The 13,493-nt window shown below is 42.2% G+C and overlaps 1 protein-coding gene and 1 pseudogene across 1 annotated transcript in view; one reads left to right on the top strand and one right to left on the bottom strand.

Annotated features, from left to right (window-relative positions):
• Positions 1 to 8,819, bottom strand: part of ANXA3 (annexin A3) — a 52,964-nt gene extending 44,145 nt beyond the window's left edge. Inside the window, exons 1-2 of the mRNA XM_049630708.1 lie at positions 8,691 to 8,819; positions 5,711 to 5,762 (exon numbers count right to left, since the gene is read on the bottom strand). Of these exons, the coding sequence (XP_049486665.1) occupies positions 5,711 to 5,725 (15 nt within the window). The 5' untranslated portion in view covers positions 5,726 to 5,762; positions 8,691 to 8,819. The remainder of the gene's footprint in view (positions 1 to 5,710; positions 5,763 to 8,690) is intronic.
• On the top strand, positions 432 to 2,126 carry LOC125923522 (60S ribosomal protein L28-like; annotated as a pseudogene).
• Positions 8,820 to 13,493: the final 4,674 nt, after the last annotated feature.

The raw sequence follows: 13,493 nt of genomic DNA, 5'->3' as shown, positions 1-13,493 counted from the left end.
GGCTCAGAGAGAATCATTCCAGTGGGGAAGAGGATGCTGTTGATCTGTCATAAAATCAGGCCCCAGAAACTCCTTCACAAAAACAGTTGCAGGGATACTAATTAGCTAGGAAGATGATTTTTAAAAAATAATACGTTGGAATGATAATGATTACAACTAACGTTTACTGAGGGCTCACTACATGCCAGGCACAGCTAGTGCAATTTTACATGAACTGGGTTAATGCTTACAAGCACTAAATGATGTTGGTACTACTGTTATACCCATTTTACAGGTGAGGTAACAGAGATAGCAAGAGACTGAGAGTAACTTGCTCAAGGTCATAGTCAAGGGCCCACTTCTTAACCCATTAAAGGGTTATGTGAGAGAAGAGCTGGGATTGTGGCTGGACTGTCTTCCTTCTGTTCCCAGTAGAGCCCAATGTGGCAGGTACTTGCTTTGTTTAACTGCCTTTTGATGAACTTCTTCAAGACAAAGTTTGCAGGCATCACATTTATGTGAAGTTACATTTTTGTAAAATACCTTTTATCCCTTGGTTCCTCAGTGGTTCCATGTTTTCCTCATTTATAAAGTAGAGTTTGGACTGGGGAAGGGAGAATGTATAGCAAGTTAAGATGTTATACTAGCTCATAAGGATTACGGTGGTTATGAGTTTAGAAAAAAATTAGCAGCATAATAAAAATGCTAATTTGAGGATTCAAACAAATAGCAGAGGATTCAAACAAATAGCAGATTGCATTCATTTTTCTGTAAAAATAAGTTAGGAATTGACCAAGGAGCAAAGACCCCAGAATATCTGCTCGAGAGCGTCAGCATTGTAGAAGGCATGTATAGGAAATATACTGCTATGGCATCTTCATAAAGTCATGTTCCGGCTCTTTCCGACTCTGCTGCCATGTCCGCCCACTTTCAATGGATAGTGGTGCCGAACTGCTCCAGCTTCCTGATGAAGAGGAGTGAGCAGACAAATAGCATGAGGCCCATAACCTGAAGGCTCACAATTCCTTCCTCTACAATGGGGTGATTCACAGCAAGACTGTGGGTGTTGACCCGCAGCGGATGGCAAAGGTCTAGTGGTAGTCATGAAGTGGGGATCCAACCAGCAAAAACCTGACACCTCCTACGTGCAGCCCATTATCAAGAATGCCCAGGCAACCCTCAGCAGCATCAGGTACGTGGTCCTCAAAAACAAGTACCGCCCCGATGTGCGCATGGCTGCCACTGGCAGAGCCAATGCCATCGTGCACAGCCAGAAGCCTGTGGTGAAGAGGCAGTTGGCCCGCCCCCCCCCAAGAGCTCCTGATCACCTGCCCCCCACCCCGAAAGCAATGAAGGTATCAAACACACACACACACACACACACACACACACACACAAAGTCATGTTCGTAAGACTAGTTCTAATTTGTGGATTGCCTGAATGCTTGCTATGACCTAAAGGCAACAGAAGACAAGGGACCCTGGGTCCAAAGAGTACAAACTGTTACAGTATCAGGCCCTTTCCTTGGGTTTTAAGTAGGAGAACACATGCCTGAACAGAGATATGCAACAGTTCCAAAGGAAATAGTAATGCAACATAGATTGTTGACTCATCTGACACAATGGATGGTTGCAACACACTTCAAATTTATAGACCCAGGAAACCAGCTAGTCTTTCATCTTCCATGGCAATGTACTAAAATAGCAACCAAAGTCTTCTCTCTTGATCATAACACTCCAATAAACTCACCACCCACTGGTAACTGCAAACTGATCTGTAGTTTAGGAGAAAAGCATGGACTTGATTGCTTATTTGTTTTTAGGTGTTTAATGTGCTTTTGTGTGTAAGGGGGAAAAACAGAACAGATAAAAGTTAGTGATAAGAATATTTACAAAAATCTGAGGGTTTGTTTTTTTTTTTTACTATGGTAAAACATAAAATTTACTACCTTAATGATTTTTAAGTGTACAGTTCAGTGGTGGTGAGAATATTCACACGGTTGTGAAACAGACCTCCAGAACTTTTTCACTGTGCAGAATGGAAACTCTATACCCATCAAGCAGCAAATCCTCTCCAGCCCAACAACTGGAGTTTTTGGTCTCTATGTGGTCCAACCACAACTCTGTTTTTGGTCTCTATCAATTTGACTACTTCAGATGCCTCACAGAAATGGTATCATAGTATTTTGTCTTTTTATTACTGGTATATTTCACTTAGCATAATGTTCTCAAGGTTCATCCATGTTGTAGCATGTATCACAATCCCCTTCCTTTTTAAGGCTGAATAATACTCCACTGTATGGATATACAGTAGCCACCTCCCCACCATCCATTGGGAGGCATTCTAAGACCCCCAGTGGATGCCTAAAATTGCAGATAATACTGAATCCTATGTATACTATTTTCCCCTATACATGTATAGCTATGATAAAGTTAAATTTATAAATTAGGCACAATAAGAGCTGAACAACAACTAATAAAAAATTGTAACAATATACTGTGATAAAAGTTATATGAATATGGTCTCTCTCTCTCAAAATATCTTAACTGTACTCACCTTTCTTGTGATGCTGTGAGAGGATAAAATGCCTTTGTGATGAGATGAACTGAGGTGAATGATGTAGGCGCTAAGATCTAGAAACTAGTGAAAGAAAGTATTCCACTACTATTCACTTTCTGACAATTTGTCAGAAGAAGGACGTTCTGCTTCTGGGCTGTGGTTGACTGTGGGTAGCTGAAACCATGCAAAGTGAAATCGCGAAAAAGGGGGACAGCGTACCACATTTAATTCACCCATTAATTTGTCAATAGAAGTAAATTTCACCAACAACTTAAATAAGCTCAGAGATGGATGCTTCCCAGAGTTTGCAGAAAGGAACACAGCCCTGCCAACTCCTTGATTTTAGTGCCATGAGACCAAGTTCAGGCTTCTAACACACAGGAACCGCGAGACTAAAAAAATGGGTGTTGTGTTAAGTTGTTAAATTTATGGTAATTGGTTATGGTGGCAATAGAAAACAAATACATCCTCTCTCACACATTTGGGTTTCTCCCAGCCCTTCAGAAATGAGCCATGACTTTGAAGGTCTCAGCTGACCCACTAATTAGAGAGCCTGACCAACTAATCTCAGGTTGAATTACTAACGGACAAGGACTAGAGGGAGATTTTTTTGTTTTTGTTTTTGTTTTTTGTTCCCCATCTGATTCTACCAAGTGTTTACAATAGCAGCAGGAATTTCAGACCTGGAAAGAGGACTGATTGGCCTCCTGGCCATGGTAAGGGAATAACTTGGGGCCAAGCAAATCTTGCAGCAGCACACCTCCGCCCAGCACCACCCATGCTTAGGGCTGGTACATCTCCATACAAGCTATTCTTTAGGCCTTTCTGCCCCTCACTCATGAAATATAATGTATGTTCATGATTCACAACAAACTTAGAGCATGGAAGGTGATGCACTAAAAAATAAATGTGCCCTTGCTCACAATTCTTCCTTTCTAAAAAGTTTTCATGTAATTCGGTCTTCATGGATATTTTTTCCTTTTTCTTTCTTATAAACAGAATCATTCTGTAGATATATTCTGTAAATTGATTATTTTTCATTGATTACTTTTTAATTTTTTTCTTTCACTTCAGAGAGAGAGGGTGAGTAGGCGAGAGGGGCAAGAAGGAGAGAGAATTTTTTGTGTGTGTGAATATTTATTTTGAGAGAGAAAGAATTTTCTAATGTTTATTTATTCATTTTGAGAGGGGGGGTAGGGGCAGAGAGAGAGGGAGAGAGACAGTCCCAAGAAGGCTCCATGTGCTGTCAGCACAGAGCATGACAACACGAAGCTTGATCCCGCAAACCATGAGATCATGGCCTGAGTCGAAATCAAGAGTAACCAACAGAGCCACACAGACGCCCCATAAGAGAGAAAGACAGAAAGAGAATCCCAAGTAGGCTCCACGCTGTCAGTGGCAGAGCCTGATGCAGGGCTTGATCCTATGACAGACACTGGGATCAAGACCTGAGCCAAAATCAAGAGTGTGACACTCAGCCAACTAAATAACCCAGGCACTCCTCTTTGGACATTTTCTTACGTCAATATATAAAGACCGGACCCCCTTTTTTCCCATTCTTTTTAATGATCACCTAAAAATGGCTGTAACTTACAAATGAGTCACTTACTCACTTCATACCCCATGGCCATTTATGCTGCCTGCATATTTTCATGAATACAAATGAATGTCTTTTAGCCTGTATTTTTTTCAGCCTTATGTAAGTATATCTATAGGATAAGTACCCAGAAGTGGAATAACTGGGTTAAAGAGGGTGTGCATTTAAACACTGATAGATATCACCAAAATACCATCGAAAAGTGTGCCAGGTTTAATCTCCCATGATCAGAGTATGAGAGTACTTGTCTTACCGACATACTCTCCGACATTGGTCTTACTATATGTTTTCCTCGCCTCTACCAATACTTAGGTAGAGATGGTTTCTCATTGTGTTGTTTACATTTCTTTATTTCCTAGTGAGAGATAGCATCTTTTCATATATTTTCGTGTATCACATCTGTAATTCTTTTCATGTCCTATTCATGTCTCTTACAAATTTTTCCATTGAGTTTTTTCTATTGATTTTTTCAAGTAATTAAACAATTTTTTAAACATTTATTTATTTTTGAGAGACAGAGACAGAGCTCGAGCAGGGGAGGGGAAGAGAGAGAAGGAGACACAGAATCGGAAGCATGCTCCAGGCTCTGAGCTGTCAGCACAGAGCCCAACAACGTTGGGCTCGAACCCACGAACCATGAGATCATGATCTGAGCCAAAGTCAGACACTCAACCGACTGCGTCACCCAGACGCCCCTATTCAAGTAATTGTTATGTTAAGGAAATAAGTTTTTTGTCTGTTATCCTGTAAATATTATTCCCCTGTGGTTGTCTTCTGACTCTATTAATAGTGTTGTTTGCATGTAAACCATAAGTTTACATGCAGTTAAGTAGATCAATGTATTTCTTTTAGGCTTTTGGTTTGTGTCATAGTTGTAACTGCCTTTCCTACTCCAAGATTATTTTTATTTTTATTTACTTATTTATTAAATGTGTATGTACTTTGAGTGAGAGAGAGATCACACACACAGGGGAGGGGCAGAGAGAGAGAGGGAAAGAGGGCAAATCCCAAGCAGGCTCTGTGTTGCCAACACAGGGCTCAATCTTATAAACCTTGAGATCATGACCTGAGCCAACATGAAGAGTCACACGTTAATTGACTGAGCCACCTAGATGGCCCTCCAAGATTATTTTTAAAATTCACCCATATCTTGTCTCTTTCATTTCAGTGTTTTATCCATCTGAAATTCTTTTTAATGTAAGAAGGGAGAAGGAATACAGATTTACTGTTTTCCCAAATGGCTAGAACTTTTCCTAACATTATGTATTGAATAAGCTATCTTTTCCTCTCTGATATGAAACATTATATTTACCATATAATAAATTCCAAAATCACAGATGAAATTTACTGTTATTGATCTCTAATTTGGTATCATCAAAAATAATTTTAATTATGTACCTCTACAAATACATTTTTATATTTTATTATTTTTAGACATCTTCTAGCTTTTTTGGCATGTTATATTTTCCAATGAACATTTTATCAACTTTCAAAACATTTTTACTAATATTTTGACTTGACTTTCTATATTTTGATTTGACTAAGATAAGTTATGAGGGCTTGGTTTTTACTTACCCAGATAGAGGCCATGATATCCCACTTTTGCTTGAATTGAGATCACACTAAACTATTAAAAGAAAAAAAAATTACTAAACGGAATAAATCTGGGATTCAGAACACAATAATCTCAGAATAACCCTTAATCTTTAATCCGCAAACCAGAAGTCAACATTCAAAGAGAAACCATCTCAGTAAGATGATGTGTTTCTAGCATCAAGTACCTTATTTGCTAAACAAACATTTGCTGAGCACCTACTATATACAAGGGATTGTGCTGGATCTGGGTAGGGGTCAAAACAAGCCAGAAAAAAGAAAATTTCTACATTTGAGAGGTTTATACATATGTTTCCTGGAAAGCAAATTCTTGACTCATTTAAAAATCCAATAGAACTATGTTGATTGCTGAGTTCTTTTAACCAGAATCCATACCATCATAAGGAACAGCAGCAGAAAAAGAAATGGTCAACAAATTCTAGCTGGCTTCACTTTGATTCTTCGTGCTTGATTGTGATATCTCCATTTACATTTTACAAGGCTCCAAGCCTACAGCCTGTTATAAACAGACATGCCTGCTCTTTAAGAAGGCAGTCTGGTTCCTGGTAGGGCCCAGAGGTGAAAAGGGCAATTCTTTGGTGGAGCCCTGTTTGGGAACCCATGCACTTTTCATATGTAGACATTATTCAAACATGCTGGTATATCTCCATGGTTGATTTAGAAATTCAAGTTGCTCCCACTGATCCTGGGAACAAAATAATCTAAAAATTTAAAGATAGCTCCAGAACAAAGTTCATAGGAAATTAACACTATTAGTTCCTGGAAATATTTAGCCTGATTTTCTCAGGTGCTCTGTAACCTAGGGCAATGGGCTCTCTACTTACCAGGTCTAACACTGCATCCCTCTGTATACACAGTGGATACAAGGTGTCCTAGTTCTGATTTTGCCTCTTTTTTATTTTTTATTTTTTTAAGTAGGCTCAATGCCCAGCATGGAGCCCAACATGGGGCTTGAACTCACAACCCTGAGATCAAGACCTGAGCTGAGAACAAGAGTTGGATGCTTAACTTGAGCCACCCAGGCATCCCCTGATTTTGTATCTTAAAACTCAATTTCTTTGAGCTTCAGTTTCCTCATCTGTAAAAAGAGGAGGGCTGCTAGCACAGAATGAAGTAATATATATTATAATATCAGCTAACATTTTGAGTTCTTACTATGTGCCAGGTAATATAAAAAGCACTAGGTCAGTTCTGCAAGGCTTTTTGTCATATTTGTTCCCTGGGGCATGGAAGGCACTAAAAAAGTACTTTTTTTTTTTTAAATTTACATTTATTTATTTTTGAGAGACAGAATGAGACAGAGCACAAGCAGAGGAGGGACAGAGAGAGCAGAATCTGAAGCAGGCTCCAGGCTCCGAGCAAGCATTCAGCACAGAGCCTGATGTGGGGCTCAAACCCACGAACCACGAGATAATGACCTGAACTGAAGTTGGACACTTAACCGACTGAGCCACCCAGGCACCCCCAAAAAGCACGTATTGAATGAATGAATGAATGATTTAATATAAACCTCAATAATCTAAGGAGCTATGTGTCATTAATACTATCCACTTTGCATTTAAAGAAGCTGGGGCACAGAGAAGGTACAACAATGGTCCAGCCACACAGCAAGTGAGTGTTCCCCTCCTGAATCTAGACAGTGACACTCCAAAGGTATGAAGTTAACTTCCATGCTTCTGCCTTCCCCAAGTGCCTATCCCAAACACTGTCAAAGCTGATGTTCAATATGTGTTGATCCAGTACAATCTGGGAATTGTAAATTATTAACAATTATTACTGATTGAAGTTTTAAGAAATCACTCCATACTGGAGGCCATGTGACCTAACAACAGAACTTTAATGATGCTTTTCAGAAAGGGATTAGAGTACCTCCCTCATTTCCTCTACTTCATCCCCAATTCCTATTTCTCAACAGATTGCTCTACACAACCACCATAGCTCTGAGAATAAGATTCTGGTTTTCTTTACATCTTTAAATTCCCTTTCTCATCAGTCTGAAATTTTCTGCCTTCATGAAGCCAATGGTAATATCTTTGCAGAATAACATTATAATGAGTTACAGTTTTTACGATGTTGATAAAACAAGTTGTAAATGTAGCTCTCCCTGATGGTAGACTTGTGTAGAACACAAATCCTGGGAAAGAATTTAAGTCTGGCTGTGTATGTAACTCCTTATCAGCAGCCAGAGGAGCCATCAGAGACCCAGAGCCCCTGGGACCTTGCACAAACCACAGTTTCCTATATACGGTCATTTGCAATCTAGGAGTCAGATTCCCCACCTGCCGAGTTAAATGCCAGCAGGATGATTCACGAGCCGTGAAATGGACTCTGTTGCAATCAAAGAAAAAGGTGAGTCTTTTCAAGGAAAAGCAAATTCCTCCGATTCCCAATACTTAATAGCTAAATGTACTTTTCTTCTACCACCTAAAAATAATTAAGTGTAGTAGGATAAATGGCTTAACTTAAAGAGGAGAAACTGCTCACAGGGATGGGTGGGGTTCCAAGTCCTCAGAATGGAGCTCGAGCCAGCCCCTCCTGAGCCCCCAGGGACCCACAGGGCATTTGTGACTCCCTGCTCTTTTTCTGTCCCCAACACGTTCGGGACTTGGGAGGCCGAGATGGCCAGCTGGATCCGTAAGCTGCTAGCTGTGATGGAACCTGAAGGGTCGAGGGCGCAGGGCCAGCTGGGGGTCGCTTTGCGCGCCGCCCTCACCACAGCTGGGTGACTCCCCGGGACACCCCATGGTTGCTCCTCTGGGCCTCAGTTTCCTCCAATTTGAAATGGGAGTCGTGGACTCTCTTCCCTGAAGCTTCTCAGGCCCCGCACCCCCGCGGCCCGCTGGTATGCGGCGTGGGCTGCGCTCGCGGGGAATCTGCCCCCGCGCCCACCTCTCCCAGCTGCCGAGCAGCCGCGCGCGACGCGCGGGGAGGCTGAACTTACCTGAAGCGGGGCCGCGGGGACCCGGGGTGCGGGAGAACCGCGAGAGGGAGTGCGCCCGGCCGCCGGTGCTCCGCGTCCGCTGGGTCTGCGACCGCGTCCGCACCCCTTCCTCCCGCCCCTCCCCCGGCCTCCGGGCCCCACCTGACCGCCGCCGGAGGCCCTGGGAAAAGCCGCGCCCCGCGGCCGCCGGGGCTCCACCTCTGCACGGTGGCGCCGCAGCTCTCCGCTTTCCGGGGTGGCCACGTTTTCCCGCCCTCGTCTCCCAACACCCTCGCACCGAGACCCGTTTCCTCGGTTTCCACGTCCCCTTCTCTTGCGTTAAACTCTGCAGATTGATTGCAGTGCTTATTTCGTTCGAGGCGCGTGGATTCAAAGATTACATTGTCCCTGCTCCCAAGAAGCTCAGGCCTGGAACGGAGGGCGAACACTCCACACCAGTGCCAGCCCATAACATTTCTCTAGCATGGACTTTGGCCGGGCACTGTTCTAAATTCTTTAGGAGGATGCCCTAATACCAATCTTTCAACGGCCCTATAAGGTAGATACCGGTTTCCCAGGTATTTGGAAGTAGTGTTCCTGCGAAACCCTCCCTAAGCCAAAATGGCAGGAAGTGAAGAAGCCATCACCATTAATTTATATGGAAAAGCTTTTGAGCGCTCCCAGATTCTGCCCCGCCCCCCTCCCCCCCCCCCCCACCTCCCCCAATAACCTCTCGTAAGCCTTTCTGGTATCTTAGACACATCTTGCCAACAGATGCACAAAATAAATGGAGAGGAAGCTCATGTGCTCATAGATATAGTTCGAAGCTACAGAGACTTGCTGATGAGATGCTCAGTGTAATTCTGGGGGAAGGAGCTTGGCGGGGGGGGCGCTCTGGCTTGGGTGTGTCCCCTCCCTGTATTAGGGCTGCTGCAAATCAAATGCTGAAGACTATTTTTGGTTTTGCCTTTTTTCCTTTCTTCTTTCAGTTAGGAAAAACAGGTACTAAGGATGTCGGTATTTGGTGAAAGCGAAGTGGCCTCACAGGAACTTTGGAAAATCAGGGGATACCTGTACTGTTACTGTCCCCCATTTTATAAATGAGGAAACCTAGACAGAGAGATTAAGTGATTTAAGCAAGTCACACAGGGAGGAAACGACAGAACTTCATTTTTGAACCCAGGGAATTGTATTATCCCTCTGCTAAGCTTATTGGCTCTCTAGTATGAGGATTAGAACCACAGACTTGGGAGATAGGAAGGTAGAAGGGCATTCTAGGCATTAGGAACAACAAAACAAACAAAGGAGGCTAAAAATGAAGGCCCTGGTTGAATTGAGGGAATCGTGAGTTGGGTGTTGAAGAATGTAGTACAGAACACTAGAAGCTACCGGTTGATTGGGTATCAGGCATTGGACTAAGTGCCTGATCGCAACTCCTCTTTTATTTCAAGGCAACTCTAGGAGGTGCTATTTTTATCACAATTTGCAACAGAGGCAACTGAAGCTTAGAAAGGCCAAGTGATTTATCCAGAGCCACTGGAGTAAAAAGTGTCATAACTGGGACTCAGTGCTGGCCTCAGTGCTTATGTACCTTTCCTCTGGGCAGGGCTGAATCTTGAATGACACACTTCGAGTGTTTGGGCCCAACTTAGTAGTGGGGAAGCACTGAACGTGTTCGAGGGAGACTGGTCTAGGGATCCAACTCATCCTCTAAAAAGGCAGTTATGCAGGTTCCATAAACTGTGAATCAAAAGAGAGAAGAGAAAATTAAAATCCTACAGGGAGACTCTAGATCCTCTGCCATTTGGACTTCAAATGAAGTTAATGAGAGGTGGAATGAGGGCAGTGTGGCGGTTTTGGCTCTTCCCAGTGGGATTTCACAGTCTTTAGTCTCTTTGCCTTTAGTGAAACGCCCCTGAAAGAGCAGGACTTTACAGCAAAGGCCTGAGGGCAAAAGCCAAGGATGGAGGTCAGGGTAGAACAGGCACCCTTTCCCAGGGAGAAGCAGGTGCCACGCTAGGGTGGAGCCAATTCTGGGATTTGTTCAAGAGGAAACATTAGACAATGACCAAGAGGGCCGGGAACAGCCTGAGGTAGGAACAGTCAAGAAGAGCAGTATCTTAGTCTGTTAGGGCTGCTATAACAGGCTACCATATACTGTGTGGCTTATAAAAACAAAGATACTTATTTCTCACAGTTCTGGAGGCTGGGAAGTCCAAGACCAAGGCTCTGGCAGGTTTCATGTCCGGTGAGGGCCCCCTTCCTAGTTTGTAGACAGTTGTCTTCTTGTTGTGCCTCACATGGCCAAAAGGGCAAGAGAGCTCTCTGGGGCACAAATATAGGGCACAAATCCCATGAATGACAGCTCTGCCCTCATGACCTAATCACCCCAAAGGTCCCACCTCCTAATTCCATTGCTTTGGGAGGTTGGATTTTGACGTACTAATTTTGAGAGGAAACCAACATTCAGACCGTAGCAAGCAGCTTACAACAACTCCCATAGTTTCCTCTGAAAAAGTTACTATATAGGGGCATCCAGGTGGCTTAGTCAGTTAAGGAGCTCACTCTTGATTTCAGCTTGGGTCATGATCTCATGGTTCGTGAGTTTGAGCTCATGTCGAGCTCTGCGCTGACAATGCAGATTCTGCTTGGGATTTTCTCTCTCTGCCCCTCCCCCACTCATTCTCTCTCTCTCTCTCTCTCTCTCTCTCTCTGAAAATAAACTTAAAAAATTACTATATAAAATTTTTAATTGTGAAATATTTTAAAGATACCAACAAGAATAAATTATATTATAATAATATTGACTACCTGTGTACTCATCACCCAGATTTATCAAAGCTTAAACGTTATGTTGTATTCATTGAGAATGTTTTTGAGATATTTTAAAAGATAAGTGGATACAATTGATGTTCCTTTTGTGCTCCTTCCGATCCATTTGCCTCCCTCTTTCTCCAGAGATAACCCAACAATAAACTGTTATTATTTTTTTGCATGTTGTTATACTTGTTTCAAAATGTTGATATAGCTGTAAGTATTATAGAACACTATATAGCAGGCTTTTCAACTTAAATAAATGATATGGTGATGTATATACTTCCACTGGCTCTTTCGTTCAAGGCTAGCTACTCTAGTAGCTAGGCATTCATTTTAACTGCTGTATGGTATTTCATTTTATGACTTTATCATGGTTGATTCATCATTCTTCTGAGGATGGACATTACATTGTTTCAATATTTTTCTACCATGAATAATTCTTTGGTGAACATTATTGTACATAGCTTCTTGTTCACAGGTGTTTGGGTTGATGACATTATCATTTGAAAATGAAATGAGGAAAGGAAAGAGAGAAAACACTAGAATGTTGGGTACAAGGAGCAGGAGGTTCCTGGGAGAAGGTGTGAATAGCATTACAGACTAGATTACTTCAAAGATTAGTTTTTAAATGGGACATTGTGAAAAATTATAAGTGGGTGGGCAAATGTAGCAGCTACTACCACCATAATGCTATATAACCAACCATCCTGAAATTCAGGGGCTTAAAAGAAGTCATTTATTTTCTCAGAACTGCAGGACGGCTGAGATGACTCTGCTCCCTGTGTTCATTCTGGGTCCAGGCTAGGGCAGGGGAACAACTTCCTGGAGGAAGGTCTTTTGGCCATGTCAGAGTACAAGAGGACACACTCGACTGCACAGACACTTCTGAAGCCCTTGCTTGTATCATGACTTCTAACAACCTATTGGACAAATAAGATGGCCAATTCTATTGGGTGGGATGGATGGGGTGGGCAGGGGATAATTCTGAACAGTAACCTAGCCCATTTTAGCAGGGTACAGAGAGGTGTTGAGGAGAGGTTGGGAGCTTCCAACACGGCCAAGCTTTGTCAAATGGAACAAGGACAACTAGAGAAGCTCCTACATCCAATATTCAGTTCCTGGGGACAGGTAGAAATATGGAGGGTCTCAAGATCCCAGGAGAGTGTTAGGCAAAGAAATAAGACTTTCCTAGAAAAACGAGCTCAACCAATAAACCATCAAATATTATTTTGGTATTTGGAACGACAAAATAATCCACAATTTAGCTAACTTTTTTAAAGCACCAGTTATATGCCAGGCACTGTTCTAAATGTGTTGTGCACATTATTTTATTTAACTTTCACCCCAACCAAATGAGGTAGGTCATATTATGTATTATTTGTAAGAGTTCCATAAACTGTGCAGTGTAAAATCCTGGGCCAAGGTCACATAGCCTGTAAATCATGTACTTACAATTCAAACACAGTCAACATGCTCCAAAGCTTATCTTAATCACTACAATGATAAATCTACACATAATGCCAACAAGTTGACCCCAGGATCTCCCTTGGGAATGAGGGGGAAGAGAAAGGACTAGCAGGTAATCTAGGTAAAACTATTCTTCTTTTATGTTCAAAAGCTCTACAGTTATAGTCACATTCTCTAGCAACAGAAACTACCATTATTCATGACCCCTTGTTAGCTCAGTAGACAGGGAAAGAAATATAGATTAAATGCCCTTTAAGGGTCCCTTCCATTTCTGGAAGTAAGTTATTCAACAAAAGAGCCCCTGTGAAAAATATTGGTTGACATGCAGCAGCAGGAGAGGGACAGATGGTTTGGGTATTCTGACTTTTATGGTTCAAAATTCTGTACCAAATTATGATGGACATATATGGTAGGCAAAATAATGGACCCAAATAATCCCTGGAAACTTTAAAATATGTTATGTTACATGGTAAGGGAGAACTATGGTTGCAGATAGAATTAAGGTTGCTAATCAGTTGACCTGAATATAAACAGATTATC

Source organism: Panthera uncia, chromosome B1 (assembly GCF_023721935.1).
Source record: "Panthera uncia isolate 11264 chromosome B1, Puncia_PCG_1.0, whole genome shotgun sequence".
Lineage (NCBI taxonomy): Eukaryota > Metazoa > Chordata > Mammalia > Carnivora > Felidae > Panthera > Panthera uncia.
Note: the sequence above shows the minus strand (reverse complement) of the source record. Positions and strands in the feature narration are given on the sequence as shown.